Below are 20,257 nucleotides of genomic sequence, written 5' to 3'. Positions count from 1 at the left end.
ATTTCCTGTCTTGGATTCTTTATGACGTTGCTGTATAATATTACTCTCTAATGAACTGTGGCCAATATTAGAGTGAAGTACGACATGATGTCTTGTCAGTAGGTAAAAAAACTTTGAGCATTCTTAAAATGAACTTAATTATTAGCCCCGTCACATTATATAACATATAAACAAATATTTTTCAAATTTGGCGTTGAAGGGATGTCTAACATTATCCTAAAAGTATTCATTACAGACTCTAGTCGATTAAGAACTTGACGTATTGAATAGACACCTATCCTGTCTTTTGTATTTTTATGAATTTATGTTGCTATCTGTGTGTCTTTTGTCGTTACTGCCGCATTGAGGTAGACCCCATTTCTCCTTTTAATCATATTGGTTTACTGAAAATTACATATCATGCTACAATATGCTTATTATTTCAAATGTATTTCTTGTGTGGTGACACAGTAGTGTCTCTTGTACCAATAACAATTTCTGAATTTTTTAAAACACACCTTTGTATTCATTTTTTGTACTGTTTATTCTTTAAATCATTCCTTGTAGTAAATAAACCATAAGCATATAGGTGTATTGTTTGCTAGTATTAATATGCCTATAGATATGAAATGACATATTATCCATGCTTCCTGATAAAGTCTTTTCAGGTAGCACAATACAAAGATTTTTTTACTTCCAATCACTAACCTTTGAAATACTTTCTTATGAATGCATAGAAAATAATAAAAGAGGTATATATAGATAGATAAAAGATTAATCTTTTAAATGAATGCAATATTTTTATTATGCAATCATTATGTAATCAATTATTATGTAATTAGTGGCAAAATCTGGGTAAGTTCACTTTAATGAATTTAGCTCTATTATCTCTTTAACAATACAGAAAATTTTAACAAAATCTTAATCAACACATCATGGACTTCAAAAGGTGTCTCAGATTGTCTCTATGGTATTCCATTCTCTCATAAATCTCTAATTAGTGTAAACATCCTAACCACATAAAAGAAGATAATGTTTAAATAGGTGTAAAATTTGTTCTATACATTCTATCTGAAATCTGAGACACCCTTTTGTAGATAATGGCCATAGGAACAACATACATTGTATAATAAAATCAACCCTCTAGGGATACCTATGCAGAAGCTAATTTCATTTGAAAGTGGAAATTTGAGGGAAAATATTTTATATGCAGCTAACATTATAATTGGTTACGTAATTGTTGCATAATACTAACATTGCATTTATTTGAAAGAGTAATCTGTTAGCTATCCAAAACTACCACTTTTATAAATTTTCAAGCATTATCAAGAAAGTAACAGCATTGTAAAACTTGGGGGTTGGAGTTATAAAATCTTTGTATTATGCTACCTTAAAGTTTAGATCAAAATCATGTTCCCCTGTGAAAGAAGTGCAGAATAACAAGAAAGAAGTTGTAGCTGTGATGATCTGCATTTCTTTGCCAAACTTACTGAGTTCCATGTACTGAACTGAGATTTCTGAAGAATGAAGACCTTCTTATTTTTTTATAATCATTATTGATTTTAAAAACAATCCCTGGTATGACTGCATCTTTGAAATGATGAATATTATCCTTAATTCTCTATTATATAAAAATTGATCAATTGCACCTTTCTATTTTGAACTAAGGGCAAGCGAGGTTCAAATCCCAATTTCAGTTTTATGCTGATGATTTATTCTTTTTCCTTAAAAAATTTAAAACAAGAATGTGTCCACAGTACATGGATGGCCAATTTACATTATCATTTTTTATGTTCAATAGACCGTGAAATTAGGATAAAAACTCTATTTGGGCACTAAAAGTAGAAAGATCATATCATGTGTACTAAGTTTCAAGTTGATTGGACCTCAAATTCATCAAAATATTTGCCAAAAACCTTTAGCCTAAAGCAAGACAGATGGACAAACGTAACTGGTGGACAAACGAAAGCACACAGACCAAAACACATAATGCCCCTAGGTAGGACTAAAAAGGTTGCCATGCACAATCTCCCTCCTTAGTGGATCTGGAAAGAGAGATCTCCAACCAGGTTAGCAGGTATAAGCCACAGAGGGATTTTTAACGATGATATTAACAGTTCATCTGATACGTTGGAAAGTGGAGTAAAATTCTAGCAACACAGAATATGAATCAATTTTTATTTTGGAAGATTGATAAAATTTAAAATCTGTAACAAATACATGTACACATAATATGATAAATATATCCTCATTAATATATTTTCTTATGAGCCTTTATAACATATCACAACTATATTTTATGGTACAATTATCATAAATTAACAAATAATATTGTGGAAGTACATCAATTAACATGTCATTAAAGTACATAGCTTAATACAAAGAGACATTTATTCAAACATCATATTGCATTTTGAAACAAGACTGGTGGAATGACCAATTAAAAGACAATAACACAACTTCCATTCATTCATGATGCTTTTATCATGTTTGCTGTGCATACCATCTCATATACTCACTTATTTTTCGTGGGTATCAATTTTTGTGGATTGGGGGAAAATCGTATGTTTATTGGGGGGGGGGGTTCCGATCCCAGATCCTGCTTACTGTTTTGTCAGATTCCTGTATCCCGCTTACACTATGTACATAAGCAATTTTCATTTTTTTGTCATTTCCCGGGTCCCGCTAGACCTCATTTCCCGTTTTCACGACACAATAATTTGACTTTCACGTGTCCCACTTACAAAAAATCGGCAATCCCCCGTCGCGCTTAGACCCCAATGAGACCCACTTGATGGATATTTGATTTCATGGTTTTTCTAAATGCAACTTGTGAGACATATATAAAATTCCTCCTTCTTACAATGAGATGCTTATAGGTGTTACTGTAAAATTTTACCTATAGCTCAACCTGTTTTTAAAATTGTCAACACAATAGGGACATTTAAATTGACCAGTTGGTATTGTTAGATTTAGATATACCTTGATTCTACCTGTACAGATTTTTATTCATCTAACCCAAAGTTTCAGCATGCTTTTTTTCCTGAAGATTTTCTTACCTAGGATTATTCTATTAAAAATTGATAGGGAAGAAAAAAGTTTTGGTTTTCATTGTTTTAAATCCCTGATATATATGATTTATCTATTTTTTACCTAAAATTCTAAATCAGTAAAAGATTAAAATAAATATGTATTACTATGTTTGAAAATTTAAACTGTTTTTACACCAAAATGCTTCTTTAAAATTCTAACCCTTATATATAGTATTGTCCAGCTGCCAGTGAAACAAGAAATAGCTGCTCAGGTGTTTACAGTTTAAATTTTCAGAGGGATATGTTGTTCTTTTCTTCACATGACCCTTCAAGATTTTCATTTTGGATTATTATTTGCAATGTTTTAAATCTTTTGGTGTCATTGTGCATACAATATTGGATTTATTTTATTTGAATTCACTAGCAATTTTGCTTCTTAAAATGTGATGTGTTTCTTTCAAGATTTTATTGTCATGACGGACATCAAGGAGGAAATAATTCATTCTAACCGTTTTGTGGGGCTTACATATGATGTTGTACATATAAAATTAGAAATAATTTTGGAGTATACCTTGATGTGTTTTTTATTTGAAATCTATTATAATATTAGTGGGAGTTTTGTGCATAAAATGCTGTGTTCACTAAAGGAAATTCAATTTTGCATATGATGGGATTTATTAAATTATGTTAAAGATTTAAAAATTTCAAAACTGGAATTCAAGTAGGAGATATAGTGTGTGTTCATCCAACATGTTTCTGTGGCTTTAAATGTGATTTTTGAAATATTCATTATTAATTTTTGGATCTATTACAAATTTAAGATGATTCCCTATTTAAATGGGATCTTGGAAATGAAATAAAATGTTGAAGTAGTGCAGTGGATATAGTCTAATCTAGTGATAAAGTGAAAAATAAAAGTAAAATATTCTAAAATATTCCTAACGTGAGGAAATGTTTTTTAAAAGTGAATGTGAAATTGGAAATAGTCATTATAAAATTCTGAATCAAATAGTGTTTGATTTGGAAATTATTATAGGAAATGAAATAAAATGTTGGAGTAATGCAGCGGATATAGTCTAATCTAGTGATAAAGTGAAAAATGAAAGTAAAATATTCTAAAATATTCCTAACATGAGGAAATGTTTTCAGTGAATGTGAAATTGGAAATAGTCATTATAAAATTCTGAATCAAATATTGTTTGATTTGGAAATTTATTATAGGAAATGAAATACAATGTTTACTGTGAATATATTAAAATCAGGTGATATATAGTAAAAATATAAATAAAATATTACAAAATATAAGTGAGGATAACTATTTGGAATATAGTAATGGAAATGATTCTGAATTATGTATAGATTCTGCACCTGTTAAATTAGGATGTATATCATTGGAAGTTAATAAGAATTTATACTATGGATTTAGAAAAAAATCTAGTGAAGTAGTGAAAAATGAATGAAATTTGGGAATTATTTAAAGTCTTTGGAATTCTGGTTGAGATGTCAAATATTAGTGTAAAAAAATAAATGAAATTGTTTATTCAAATATGATTTTGAGGTTTCATCAAAGTGAGTGAAATATTACAACTGGATTATTTAGGGTATTAAACACTGCTAGTAGTGGCTATGCAAACATTTATATGAAATGTAGTGCATTTTAGGTCATGCAATTTTAAATTACAACTGAAAGAAAATAAAATATATGATATAGTCATTCTTGTTTGGCTTGATCACTCATAAGATTTTGAATGACAGTAAAATAAAAATCTCTCAACAGAATAATCCTAGGTAAAAAAAAGTTCAGGAAAAAAGCATGCTGAAACTTTTGGTTAGGTGAATAAATTTTTTTACAGGTAGCATCAAGGTAGATTTAAATCTAACAATACCAACTGGTCAATTTAAATGTCCCTATTGTGTTGACAATTTTAAAAACAGGTTGAGCTATAGGTAAAATTTTACCGGTGCATTACGTTTGCGCGCATTACCACTACATTTGCGCGCAAAAATCATTACGTTTGCGCGCAGCTTTTGATTACAATTGCGCGCATTCTTTTGACAGGTAAACCCAGGTAAAATACAGGTAATAATACTTATTTATTTATAATTTGTTCAATTATTTACCCTGCTCACCAACGATGAGGTGGAAGTGGGATTTCGAGCAAGATAATTCTGTTTTATTTTGCACAAGCACTTAATCCTAGAAATCTATACAGATAAAATTGTTAAAATGCTTAAACATAGCTAATCTTAAAAAAGGTAAAGGTATAATTGATAAATTCATTACTTCACATGTTGTTACGTGCCGAAACTCCATGTTTGTGCCTTGGTATAACTTTAAAAAAATAACTTAAATTATTTACTAATTTTAAAAACGATCACTATTCATTGAAACACTTTTTATTCTGAAACATTCGCAATGAAGTTACATGTGTGTCTTAAGCTATACTACGGAGTTTATAATGCTCACTTTAAAATTTGTTTTACAATTTTATATGAACAAATTATAATTTGAATTAAGAAATATTTTCAAAATTAATTATTGATAGTCATGTTTATTATGAACATGAAAAATATATATAGTCAATTGTAATTTAATTTAAATTTTTACCTGAATTTACCTGTAAAATGAATGCGCGCAAATGTAATCAAAAGCTGCGCGCAAACGTAAAACATTTTAATCCCCAAATGCGCGCAAACGTAGTGCGCCCAATTTTACAGTAACACCTACAAGCATCTCACTGTAGAACATTTAAATTTCTGGTTCACCTATTCCCATGAAATAAATGACAATTAGTATCCAACGAGTGCTTATGAATCCACAGAACACTATGAAATCAAATTACAATCAAATTCTGATTGTAGCAAAACAAAATGCCCATTTATTTTAATCTGCAGTGAAACATCAATTATTACAGGTCAACCCATTATGAAAGTTGTAAAGCCATACATAGACGCTAATATAGAATGTTTATCCATTCTGATGCATTGAACATAAATTAAAGTAAAAATAATATAAAAAATTAGTGTGAAAAGAAAACAAACAGTCCTTAAATGTTTTCACTTTGCAGGTAAAATACTTTTTTCTGGTATAAATCTTTGAGACATATAATCTTTTCTACAAATTAAAAACAATATTCAAAATGAATACGTTTTTGTTATACATCTATGAGACATATCAATCTTTTCTACAAATGAAAAACAATATTTGGTATTATTTGTGCTGTTTCTATACTAATTATCTCACAAACAGATAGTATAAAGCATTTTTGACCAAGTAAAACTACCTGTACTTGTTTCTTTGGTGAAATAGTAACTAACTAAAATATAATTATTCATAGATATTTAAATAATTGTATTAGATAATGCAGTACATCCTAGGCTAAATAAAAAGAAATTGTAAAAACTTTCAAAAACGACAAATTGATATGTTCTGTGTTTATTGTTTACAAATCTTTCAATGTTAAAAGTATTTCCATATATCTGGTAAATAAAATTGGTGTGGTAAAATATAAATGTTGACTTTCAAGCATAATGAACTAGGTACACTTATGGTTCAAATGATATGTGTAAATGTGAACTCTTTCAACTGAAACCAAGTTAAGACATAAAATGCTTATCAACATAAAATGAAGAAATAAGAAATGTCCTTTTCAGGAGAAAGCAACAGAAACAATTATTATGGCATTTTACTGATTCCAAAAACAACTTTTGAAAATTGATTATTGCACCAATACAAAAATAAACTAGAGAGACATATACAAAAATAGCATTGTCTGCTTAATTCTTCATCAGAATATATCATAAACAGTAGAACCTGTCTTTTAGTCTGGTCTATGTTTTGATTGAAAATTCTCATTAGAACTTTGGAAAAAACTTTTTTTTGGTCACTATTTAAAATCAATATTGAAAATTTTCTGTAATAACACCTGTCATTTTAGATAGTTTTTGATGGCATACAATGGACATAATTTACAACTATATAAAAAAATTATTTATTTGGTTTCTTAATGTTATGAATAGCACCAATAGAAAGAGAAAGTTTTCTATTATACAGTAACCTCATGAAAATATTGGTTCTTTTTTACATCTTACTATTCTATTTGTCTTTAAACATTTTTTTTCTTAGAGTCTAACATTTCTATAGTATCTTTTGAAGAATATCTTCCGCTAGACTCAATAACATCCATATAAAAAACATCTATATAAAATCGTCATCAAACCCATTCTCTTGGTTCTTTGAGAACTTTGAGTAATTCTTCCTCTCTAGATCCTGATTCTGGTTCATGGCAATACTCCCATCTCTAAAACAGAGTAATGAATTGTTAATTTGTTGCATGATTACACAGTTATCAATTGAAATTAATTACAGTTATTTCCCTTGGCCCCTAAGTTGGAAGGCAAACTGGTTGATTTTCTTAACTATAACAAACCAAATCAAATAATGTGATACAAGATGGTCCGACAAGAAATCTTTACCAATTCCTAGAGATGAATTAATCAAGCTTTAAACAAATGGAAATTATTCAGAAACAACTTTTTTTAAAGTCCAGCAGTCACAATAAGAAGTTGAATTAATTTCCCCCCCATTAAATTGATTCATGTAAGAATTTATGCCTACTACCTCAACATAGAAGCAAAGGGCAATAACTCTATTACAAATTATGTCATTGGAGAATTTTAATGAAACAAGGAAAATACAGAAATAACTGTGTGCAAAGGGAAATAACCCTACCTAAAAAAATGCATATTGAGCTATCTTTCAGAAAAAGGCAAAAGAAACAGAATATACTGAAATAAAATTTAAAAATCCAGTAGACAGTAAATAAAAGATATTTCAAAAGCAATACAACAGGTGATTTACTAAAAAAAATCCAAAAGAAAGTAAAAGCACTACAACAGGTGCTATACATGAAAAAAAGAAATGTAAGAATAATTAGCACTCAGGAAAATTAACTACCATCAACTTGTGTGACATTAGGTGCTAGGTGTAGTAAACATATCCAAGTTTGTATTCAACAACTAATATGACTGTTATTATTTATGCAAATCATCAGTCAAATCCTTTAAAAGGTACAAAATTCTAAAAAAAAAAAAATGGATGGTCGTCTGTAAACCATCAATAACAATGTATCCAGGTTGAATGAAATCTTTAAAATCACTTCTAATCCAATATCATGAACTGTTTTAAAAAGTTGCAAAAATTTGTGCTGTGAGAGACTAGTTGTTACTGTAAATTTTAGAAATTTTTGTGTGAATTTATTATTGTGATTTTGTCATTTTGGACTAAAATGCTATCTAAATTTGTGTGATATTGAGAAAAATCCACAAAAAAAATCAAAATGTGAGTTTTAATTATTGTGATTATAACCCTGTCACATTTTTCAAAATAATAAAAACATTGCAATAATTTCTGAAATTACAGTATTATGAATCTATTCTTAAGCAAAAAACCTACCGCTGTTAAAGGTAGGGACATCAGAATACTCTCAATTCTAGCACCTGGTGTCATTAGTCCAAACTTTGTACCTCTGTCATAAACAAGGTTAAATTCTACATATCTACCACGTCTCAACAGCTGCCACATTCTGCAAAATAAAATCTCTCTTATATTCAACTCATTGATATTTTGAACATCCATTTTGCCAGATAGACTAAATTCTGTTCAGAAAAACTTTTGACAGATTGTTATAAGTAAGTCAATGACTGGTTGAATCAGAGGAAGCATATTTTGATTTTCCATTTGTTTCCTTAGGTAGTTAACTGACTGAATTCTTAGGAACCAGAACATTTGACAAAATGAATTATAGAAAAATTGGAAAAATAATTAATTGTTCTCTCTCCACTGCAAATATCAAACAGAATGAAAAAAATATTACTATCTCCTCCAAATAAAATTACTTTCCTTTATTTCCCCATCTTTTTAAGCATATCCTATTGTTTAAAATTAAAAATGATTCATTCAGTCACAAGTATTACAACTTATTTTTTATTCTTTGATTTATTTTCATTGATGCTATTATTGAAATATTAATTTACCTTTCAGCATATGAGTAACCCTTGTTTTTATTTTTCTGTACAATTGGTATATAGGATGGTATCACTGCATCAGCACATTCCTGGTAAATTAGAACACAAAGTAAAACTTGTTTTACACTACTTTTAACAATATCAGCTTTATCTTAGCTATTGGCTTATTTGTAAAGGAAACCAGTGCCCAGAGAGAACCATAACATTTCAACAAGATGTGGTATGAGTGCTAATGAGATAACTCTCCATCCAAGTCACAATTTGTAAAAGAAAAACCATTATAGGTCAAAGTATGGTCTAGATCTTCAACACAGAGCCTCGGCTCACACCGAACAGCAAGCTTTAAAGGGCTCCAAAAAATGACTAGTGTAAAACCGTTCAAACAGGAAAACCAACGGTCTAATCTATATAAAAAAAACAATAAACAAGAAACACTTAAGAACAACATCAACAAACGACAACTTACTTAGATCACTAAGCTTTAGAGGCCCTCTACTGTAGCTAGGTGAAGAAACCAATTTATTTCAATTGGACATCTCTTACAACCAGTCATAGTTTCCAGGGATTAAAAAGACAACTAAACTGTGTTATAAATTTTGAAAAGTTAAATTAAATGCGAGTGTGATTCAATTGCAACAATTCCTCATATCTCTATCCTAAATTTGTACACAGTAAAAAAAATAACTTTGAAATGTATCGAATCTAATTTATCCAAAAAAAAAAACAAAAAAAAAGCTGGAACCATACCAGTAAAAAAACCAATTCTATATATAATGAGTGACAATTTTTCATTTTATTAGACATATGGGTCTTCTCGATGTTAACAAATGATTGATGAATAGTTGGTTTTCATTGAAAACTTCAATGATCTTGGCTTTTTATTATGGCAGTCCTTTTTTTATTGGTGGAGAAAACAGAAAATTCATGGTCATGCATCCAAAAAAAAACCATATATCTCCATGTCAATTAAGAGACTTCCAAACACACCTACCATGCAAATGGTTTCAACTCAGCTAGATTTAAGAATATAAGATACTTACAGTGGCAAATTTGAAAATTTTGTCTTGATCATCATTATCTAAGTCATCATAAAAGATACCACCAACTCCTCTACTCTCACCTGTCAATCAAATGAGAAAGGTAAAGTTTCATGCGAGTTAAACAGTTTACCATAATATAAGGTATGAGCTCTGCAGATAAGAAATCAACTTATACTAATGAATACTAATACATCTGTTAACCTTTTTCGGGTTGAAAAAGTCTCTATGCAAAGTATTTAACTTTTATGAAAATTGTGTGAAATGAAAACCTTACAAAACAGACCAAAATTCATCTTTTATTTCGTAAACAAATGTTCCAAAATCAACCAAGTTCTTATACATGTACATTTATACATGCACTTGCATTAGATTGGTTTCTATCTACTATTTTATTCATTGAACAAGAATGTGTCCCCAGTACACAGATGCCCAACTCGCACTTTCATTTCCTATGTTCAGTGGACTGTGAAATTGGGGTAAAAGCTTTAATTTGGGATTAGAATTAGAAAAATCATATCATAGGGAACATGTGTACTAAGTTTCAAGTTGATTGAACTTCAATTTCATCAAAAACTACCTTGACCAAAAACTTTAACCTGAAGCGGGACAGACGAACGAAGGGATGGACAAATGAATGGACGGATGAATGAACGGATAGATGAACGAATGGATGCACAGACCAGAAAACATAATGCCCCTCTACCATCGTAGGTGGGGGCATAAAAATTGTAAGAGATAGAGTGCTTAGGTAGACATCACTTGTTATACACCTTATGATATCACTATACTGGCTATCACAGATGTTTCCCGTAAACTCTTAACGTCAAAAAGAGAAAATATCTGGTGCAGCAATGCTAATGTGATTGTTGTAATATTTTTAAAAATAGTTAAAGTGTCACATAACAAGAAGTCAAGTCGTGCAGATTCAGAAATAGCAATAAGGTCTACAAGAAACAGAAATCATAACTCAGATGGTATAATAAAAAAAATCAAAGAATAGTCAAATGGGAGAAACTAACTACCAAACCAGAAAAGACCAGATCAATTTATTATACAACCCTGACCTGATCTTTTATCACTACATGTATTTTCTTAAGATAATCAATAAGTATCTTCATAATGATAATGTGTACAAATTTATATGAGGATTGACCAAGCTTTTTTTCTATATGTAGTTTGTACATTACATTCTGAACAAGCTATTTTACAGTTTCTCATCTAATCTTCACAAATGTTAGTTACATACCTCTGTGTTTGACAAAGAAATAATCATCACACCATTTCTTGAACCTTGGATAGTAACTTTTGTTGTGTTTGTCACATGCTGTTTTCAGGGTCTTGTGGAAATGAGATACATCCTAAAAATATAAAATGAAAACAAAGTTGTACTAATTACTTCTACAAGAGAGGGGGGAATTCTATCTGGGTTCTTCTTCTCTCTCCACCAATAAATACTAGCAGCCATAATAAAGCCAAGTGTGCTGATAGATACCAAAGAACTTTTAAACTCATGAATTGATAACAAACTGACATTGTCTTTGTGAAAAGTAAAAAATGAGAAAAAAAACCTAAGAAATATTTCCTGGTCATGCTTTTCTTTCAAATATAATTTACACTATAAATCAAACTAGCTGATAAGGACATTGTATCATGTCTGTAAACGGCAACAAATAATATTAATGATAGATTATTTAAAAGAACCTACTGTTAATTAATTGCTTCACTGAGCGCAACCTGATACGACAGCAGATGTTAAACCCTGAACAGTTGGGACAAATTTGGACACAACATTCAAGATTGATACTGTCTGAATTTGGATTGTGATCAAATCTTTGACATAGTATAAGTTTCTGACACAAAATAAATGTAACGATCTTAAAAATCTATTGTGCAATACTGTGCAATTAAAGATTCTACTTGAAAATTTTCAACAATTTAAAAAAAATTAGAACCCTCAAAACTTTTGAATTCCCCCTTGGAGCAATTACCCCCACACAAAATTCCAGCATTTCCGTTTTAGTATGGAACTTTGTAGTAAAATTTCAAAGAGATCCATACTCTTAAACGGAAGTTATTGTCTCGAAACTAGAAAAATACTTGTTTTTGGCCCTTGATTCCTGCATGAATTGGGCAATTACGCCCAAACTCAATCCCAGCCTTCCTTTTGTGATATGGAACCTTGTGGTACAATGTCAGAGAGATCCATATACATTGTACTTACATACATGTTATTGTCCAGAAACTACAAAAATGCTTGTTTAGGCCCCTTTTCAATCCTTAATTCCTAAACTGTTGGCACCATAACTCCGAAAATACATCCAAACCTTCTACTTGTGGTATTAAATTTTGTGGTACAATTTCAGACCAATTGAATTACTAATACACAAGTTATTCACCTGAAAATTGAAAAATGCTTGTTTTGGCCCTTTTTGGGCACCTAATTCCTAAACGGTTGGGACCATCAACCCCAAAATCATTCCCAACCTTCCTTTTGTGGTATTGAACCTTCTCCTTAAATTTCATAGAGATCCATTGTCTGTAAACCAAATGTGTCTTCGGCTACAACGAGGACAACATCATACCATTATTTGATCCCAAAATTTATTTTGCAGTCGTATAAAAATGTGTGTGTAGTTCAAGGAACATGAGAAAAATATTTGACCAGTGATTAAAATTCCTGTTAAGGGGGCTTGCGGGTATAAATTATTTTTTTTCTAATATAGGATTTCGCTATATTTTTCTATAAATGAACTTTATCAAATACTTAATAGAAAAATGAAATAAAAAAATGGGGTCACCGTTCATTTAAGCTCACAATCTGTATACGATACAGTTTTGATCCCATATTGAAATTTTGCTGAAAATTTGCATATAGTCTTTTTTTTGCATGATTAAATCAAATATGTAATAAAAAATATACCTTCATGAGTAATATGAGGTCGAAATTTTATACTTTTGCTCAAAATTTGGATTTGAGGACATATTTTTCCTTTCGACAGAAAAACATAACTTTTTTGTTTAAAAAGATAGAAATACATAACTTTTTTGTTCAAAAAGATAAACAAAATCTGTTTTTTGTTAAATTATTTGTAAATTCTGTTTAAGACAAATTTCATTTAAATTTGTGCACTTTGTTTTTTCAAATTATGAACTCATATTTATTAAATTGTTCATGAATATAGAAATAAACATCATATATGCATGTATATTTATCAAATTAAAAAAATTGCACTATTTACGTTTTTTCGTGAAAATTGGCACACATTATCCTCTTACGTAATCAAATCAAATGGCATTTTAAAAAAGAGGGCTCCATGAACTCGTTTTCATGTTAAATCAGTTTGAATGATAAAAATCAGTCGAAAACTACATCTTTTCCCGATAAGTCCTAATTTGACATCTTGAAAATAACAATTTACCTTAGGCAACGTCATCACCTCTCTTGTAACTGTATTGTATGCTCTTAAGGGAGTTCGCTTCTCAGTTTCAAAATAATTAATTTTTCATAACACTTGTCTATATTGATAGGGGATAAATAAAGGAATCAAAAAAGCTAAAACAAGAATGTGTCCATAGTACACAGATGCCCCACTCGCACTATAACTTTCCATGTTCAGTGGACCGTGAAATTGGGGTCAATACTTTAATTTGGAATTAAATTTAGAAAGATCATATCATAGGGAACATGTATACTAAGTTTCAAGTCGATTGGACTTTAACTTCATCAAAAACTACCTTAACCAAAAACTTTAACCTGAGCTTCGCACTATCATTTTCTATGTTCAGTGGACCATGAAATTGGAGTCAAAACTATAATTAAGGTCTTTCCCCTACGTGGGGAAAGACCTTACTGTTTTTCTAATGGTTTTTTTTCCAACATTTTTTCTAAATGCCCTCCCCCCGTTTCTATTGAAGTCATCAAAACCAAATATGAACCATTGATAGACCTCATCATGAGGTATTACCAGATGAGGCTGTGTAGGATTTCATCATCCCCTTTAGAAGTTATCTCCCTTTTATTGATTTTTTTCAACATGCCCCCCCCCCCCTCGTTGTTTTTAAAGATATCATGACCTTATTCGGACAATAGGTACATCTCATCATGATGTATTACCATATGAGGCTGCATAGAATTTCATCATCCCCTTTGAGAGTTATTTCCCCTTGAAACAATTTCTTTCCTTTGCATATTTCTCAAAAAGTGTTAGAGATAGAATCGATTTGAAAACGGCAACATGTACAGGAACAGATGGCAATGTTAATGAACATATACAATCATTTTGTTATTAACCTTTATAAGGAGTTATTCCCCTTGAAAAATTGTATACAATTTTTGAAAAAATCTATTTAGAGAACCGGAAGTGGTAGAGACTTGGGACCTTCACCAATAATCTTTAATTCATGTGACCTTTAATATGCAGTCAAGGTCAAAGGTCACAGAGTGCAAAAAAAAATTACACTGCAATTTCAAGCTTACATATTAGGAAAACGATAAGACTTTGCTGCATACATACAGTGTATAAAATGTTCCTCTCGATGAGCTCTATATTTTAAATAATAAGCCCAAAAATGTCCGACTGTCTGTTCAAAAGTTACAACAGGATGATTCTTAAAAGTATAGAATTTTGTGTATATCTTTTTAAAGGTAACAGATATCAACCTACTATAAACTGCAAAGATGATCAGTAGTTCCAGACCTTCAATTTGAGGTCAATGTCAGGTCATGATGAAATTTCACCTTGACCTTCACATTATACTATGACCTTGACCTTCTGATATTTGAAAGGTCAAGTGGTCCTGAGTTGAATGGTGATAGTCCCATGTCTCTTCAACTTCCGGTTCTTAAGTTTGGTATTGCATCATATATTTGATGATTAATTATGACCTTGGTGAACTTTAAAATTGTCCCAATTCTTTTTCTATAATGTTGTCCTTCAACTGTAGATCATTAATCATTGAACAGATTTGAGATATCTGCTGTCATTTTAGAGATAATGCAGTTTGAAGTTTTGCGAGCGAAGGCATGAATTTCTGAATCAACAAGAACTTACCACTTAAAATGTTTTAGAAATTGACGAGGTTAACATAGTTATATGTTTGACCAAATACCAAAAACATTCCATGGAAAAAAACACCAAAAAATCAATTTGAAATTTTCAAGTTTTGCATTGACTTTGTAAGTTTCATAACTTCTATTTATATAGTTGATATTGCATCATTATTTGCACTTTGTCAAATGGGGTCATTTGATATATCAAATTGAAGGTCTTAATAAACTCTACTTACAAATGAAAATTTTAAACCCCCTTTTCATCCAAGGGGGACGAGTTGGGTCATTTAGTGCAAACATTCAAATTTCTCAGATGGTAAGGTTGTCGCATTTCAAATGAAAGAACATAAAGCGTACATTTCAAATTTCAAATTGACGTCTCCCAAAAATGGGCTGGATGGGGTCATTTAGTGCAAAAAATAAATTTTCTTTTAAGATAGGGTTGTTGTATATCAAATGGAAGGTCATGATGTGTACATTTGAAATATCAAATTCCCGACCTCCAAAAATGAGTTGGATAGGGTTATTAAGTGCAAAAATCAAACTTTCTAGAACATGGCTTTGTTGCATATCAAATGAAAGCTCATCTACTCTATGTAACATATATCATAATTCCAATCTCAAAAATGTAGGTGGATGAGGTCATTAAGTGTTAAAAGCGAAAAGTTTCAGAAGGTATGCTTGTCGCATATCAAACGAAAGGTCGTACAAAGTACATTACGAAAACATCACTTTTACAGGAAAGACCTTTCAATTGTTTAACAAACAATTGAAATACTAGTTTGGCATTAAAATTAGAAAGATCATATCATGGGGAACATGTGTAGTTTCAAGTTTCAAGTTGATTGAACTTCAACTTCATCAAAAATTACCTTGACTAAAAACTTTAACCTGAGCAGGACGAACAGACGCACGAACGGAGGCACAGACCAGAAAACATAAAGCCCCTCTACTATCGTAGGTTGGGCATCAAAATATATAGGTCAAAGTGCTTGTTTTCAAGATATTAGCCATTGAAATTTTGGCGGGAAAATATTCTCTTTTGACTTTTCATAGCTTTATCATTGACAACTTTAAGTTCTCAAAAACTATTAAAAATAAATAAAATTTTATAAGACTTTTACAGATGGCTAATCATTATACATGTAATAGATTTATAAAAAGAAAAATGGGGGTCAATGGGCAAATTTTTTTAAGGCATTCAAATGGATAAAACCAGAGGATTCAGAAATCCCAAAATATGACAAGCAAACTTCCTTAAATATTGTTCTGATATTACAGATTTTCAAAACACAACAAGACTTATTAAAAGCATCTGATGCACTTAATGATTCAATTTAAATTTAGAAGTTGTAGATGTGGACTGAAAACAGATGAACTCTCTCTTATTAGCAGTAAGGTATGAAATTCACGAGTCACCGCAAATCACAGACTATATATTTATGTATTAAGTTCAGATATTTCAGCCTTCTTATTCCTGGAAGTTTGATTTTGCAGATGAACCTGTAAGTTGTATTTAAGGTATATTAATTTATCCGCATAAAAATATAGTATATGCCAATTCACAGTGTATGTGTATTGGCATTTACTATACTTTTATGCTTTCACATTTTCTCAGAACTATTGGCTATTTTATGGCAGCCAGTGTTTACTGGCAAAAGAAGCCGCAATTTCCGGAGAGAATCACAGACCCTCCACAGAATAAATTGCGATCCTAGTCACTAAATCCTACCACATGTGGGGTTCAAACTAACACATAACCTCAACAATAATTATACCTCTTTGTCTAGATAATAAGGTGTCAGATCAGTACCTCCTCCAAACCACCATTGTACACTACCATCCTCATCTGTCACTTCAAAGTAACGATAGTTGAAATGAATTGTTGGAACATGTGGATTTTTCTGTAAAATATAAATATCTGTAGAGATAAATTTGTTTCATTTACACCTTCAGTCTATTGTTTTTAACCATAGATCAAAAACAAAGAAATCAGCATTAAGGAAACAATTTTAATTAAGTTTGCATAATTCATATCCAAAAGATTATGAATCTTTCACCATTTACAAGAGAAAAGAAATTTAAAAGCATTTTTGAAGCAGACAAAAACAAAAACAAGTGTAACTGTGAGTTACTGCTCACTGATGATATCCCCGCCCAAATATTTCGATATGTATAGTAGTTCCTGAGAAAAATTGTCCACTTGGCTACTCATGCATAAAATGATGTAAGTGTTCAGTAAACAGGAAGTTGTTGAGTGATGAACTTGAAAATGCATCACACAGTATAACTGGCTTATATAAACCTTGAAACCAAATTTCAGAAATCATTAAATGTAGTTCCTGAGAAAGATGTGAAGAAAAATATTCATGGTACAGACAGACAGACAGACTGATAAACCGAGGTAAAACCAGTATGCCTGCATTTCTTTGAAGCTAGCAGGGGTATAATTATCTTTATGTAATTTCAACTACTATATAACACAAACAGACAGACTGACACACAGTACAGAAAACACAATGCTGCCCTACAATCCTACACAAGGTATTTTTTTTATTTTAACTCTATTTATTAAACTGTAAAATGTCAATTTTAATAATAATACAATCAGTGCAAATAATTGACACATGGGCATGATTGTCCTGACTTGGTTCATAATTATCATGATTTCTAATGCACTTTAAAAAAAACCTGTTTACTGTGGATTCATTTATTTTCGTGGGTATCAATTTTCATGGATAGCTGAAAACTTGCATTTTCGTGGATATTTGATTTTGTGGTTTTGCCAATCTCTGTATACAAAGCCTATCAAATAAAATTGAGAATGGAAATGGGGAATGTGTCAAAGAGACAACAACCCGACCATAGAAAAAACAACAGCAGAAGGTCACCAACAGGTCTTCAATGTAGCGAGAAATTCCTGCACCCGAAGGCGTCCTTCAGCTGGCCCCTAAAAAATATGTTATTCGTTGAAAATATGATTTCGTGGTTCACCTGTACCCACGAAAGTTGGTATCCAACAAATAATAATGAATCCACAATATCTTTAGGTTTACTTAAACAATCATTTTCTATCATAATCTTGAACCATGAAATATGTAGCATTTATTCCTTTTGAAATATATTTTGTGATCTTTATATATTCAATGATGAGGTTTTAGGTTTATAGCTCCAGTAGTTCACATCAAACAACTAAAACAAAAAAATTATCCATGACATGTATACAAGACATAGAAAACAAAATTATGTTAAAAATGCGATTTTAATTTTTGCAATATTGAGAAAAATCCTGTTTAATTCATATAAAAAAAAAATTAAAAAATGCAAGTTTAAATTGTTGCATTTATAATTATCCTTTTGCATTTTTGGCAATAATAAAAAACATGGCAATAATTTCTGAATTTACAGTTTGCTTCCCTGATGTAGCAATTGAAGAATAAAATAAAAGGTCTTTATATTAAACCTACTGGATGGACCACACAGCTTATTCCTGTAGCAAAAAATGGCAGATCTTTTCCAGTAAGATTTTTACCTCTGAAAAATAATAAAATAACATTCAGTTTACATTGTCAGATAGCATCAAGTTATCAAAATAAAATCTTGATAAATTGTATAAATGCAGGATTTGTATATTAATTAATTTATACCATTATGTTCTTATGTTCAAAATTTACCATTACATGTACACATATCATTTTTGTATAAGGTTGATTAGTTTTTCTCAATTTCTTTAATGCATGTTCATATAAGGTTTTCTAAAATATTTGTCCATAATGTAAGATATCATCTTAGATGTTGATTGGGGTCTTAATATTCAGGAAATCTTAAATTTGTACATTGAAAACAATGGGAATCAATCTTTTTGAAAAATACATAAGATATAACAAAGTGAATACATATTTAATCTAGTCAAATTGATACATTTATTTAAAGTTAAATTTGACAGTTCCAAAAGTTGGAAACATTTGATCTCCATGGGAAAACTGGCAATTCTAGTCAATTGGCCTTTTCAGAATCTAAAGGACTATGGGTAATCCCATTGTTCGTACATCAAAATGAAAATAATGTTACGTCGTTGGTTGGATTTCCATTGTTTAGAATGTTTTAAACCAATCACAACATTTTGGTGTATGCTTTTGAAAATATTACATAGAATGCATTAGATTCTGAAATAGCAAATTAAGACCTGAGTTAAAATAACCATGCCTCAAGTGAAGTAAGAACTCACTAATTCAGAATTGAAAAGCTACTGAACTACTTTGATCACTAACTGATCATCAAGCTCCTATGGAAATTTAAGAAGCGAACACAAATCAATTTCAAATATCAAAGTCATTTGCAGTTTGACATGGCAAAATGTTTTAAGATTACATTATCAGAATCTTATAGAATGTAAAAAATATGCTGTACACACTATTGCAGCTATCAAATATGTAAAATAACCTTGATCTCATCTGTGCAACAGCAGCTGGAGGCAGGTTGCCATGGACAACAGAAATATTTACACCTGCCTTCTCAAATACAGTCCCATCTTGCATAACACAGGTTATTCCTCCTCCTCCCTGAAATACAGCATTCACAATGTGACACAATATATAACTCAACTAACTCAACTAACTGATATACAAATGCCTTATAATATCTACACCAACCTCTCCCCTCCAAACAAATAAATAAATTGGACATATATAAACTAATACATCATACAAACTCAAACTCAAACTTCCTTATCCTAAAATACAAACTACTATAATACTAAACGAAGAGCCGCTTTCATTGAGCTGCAACTCCTCTGAACCATACAAAGTCGAAAATATTTATGAAAGGAGGTATAAATGTAGTGATTTGTACTTCCTGAATTTTTCATTGAAAACAATCTTTTTTTTCCACAGAAAAAAACCTCCAATATCTGAGAAAATATCCAAATTTGGAGACCCTGTTAACAATCTGTGTCCTAAATGCTTTCATGCATGCCAATTCGACCTACTGCCCATTAAATTTAAAATCTCTTTGTTTCAACATTACCCCAATTATACAGTGATTTCGCAGGCATCTTGTAGTATTAAATTATAACTTACACAATGTTAAACTCTATCTCTCTTAAATATACGCATATAAAGCATTCATAC

General features: G+C 30.6%; 1 protein-coding gene across 1 annotated transcript in view; it reads right to left on the bottom strand.

The window, feature by feature from the left end:
• Positions 1-2,143: 2,143 nt before the first annotated feature.
• LOC139491391 (oxygen-dependent coproporphyrinogen-III oxidase-like) overlaps positions 2,144-20,257 on the bottom strand; it is a 28,813-nt gene continuing 10,699 nt past the window's right edge. Inside the window, exons 7-15 of the mRNA XM_071279054.1 lie at positions 19,572-19,690; positions 18,596-18,662; positions 16,907-17,032; positions 11,325-11,436; positions 10,079-10,158; positions 9,048-9,127; positions 8,467-8,596; positions 5,751-7,312; positions 2,144-2,837 (exon numbers count right to left, since the gene is read on the bottom strand). Coding sequence (XP_071135155.1) covers positions 7,226-7,312; positions 8,467-8,596; positions 9,048-9,127; positions 10,079-10,158; positions 11,325-11,436; positions 16,907-17,032; positions 18,596-18,662; positions 19,572-19,690 — 801 coding nt within the window. The 3' untranslated portion in view covers positions 2,144-2,837; positions 5,751-7,225. The remainder of the gene's footprint in view (positions 2,838-5,750; positions 7,313-8,466; positions 8,597-9,047; positions 9,128-10,078; positions 10,159-11,324; positions 11,437-16,906; positions 17,033-18,595; positions 18,663-19,571; positions 19,691-20,257) is intronic.

This window comes from Mytilus edulis, chromosome 10 (genome assembly GCF_963676685.1).
Source record: "Mytilus edulis chromosome 10, xbMytEdul2.2, whole genome shotgun sequence".
In the NCBI taxonomy this organism is placed as follows: domain Eukaryota; kingdom Metazoa; phylum Mollusca; class Bivalvia; order Mytilida; family Mytilidae; genus Mytilus; species Mytilus edulis.
Note: the sequence above shows the minus strand (reverse complement) of the source record. Positions and strands in the feature narration are given on the sequence as shown.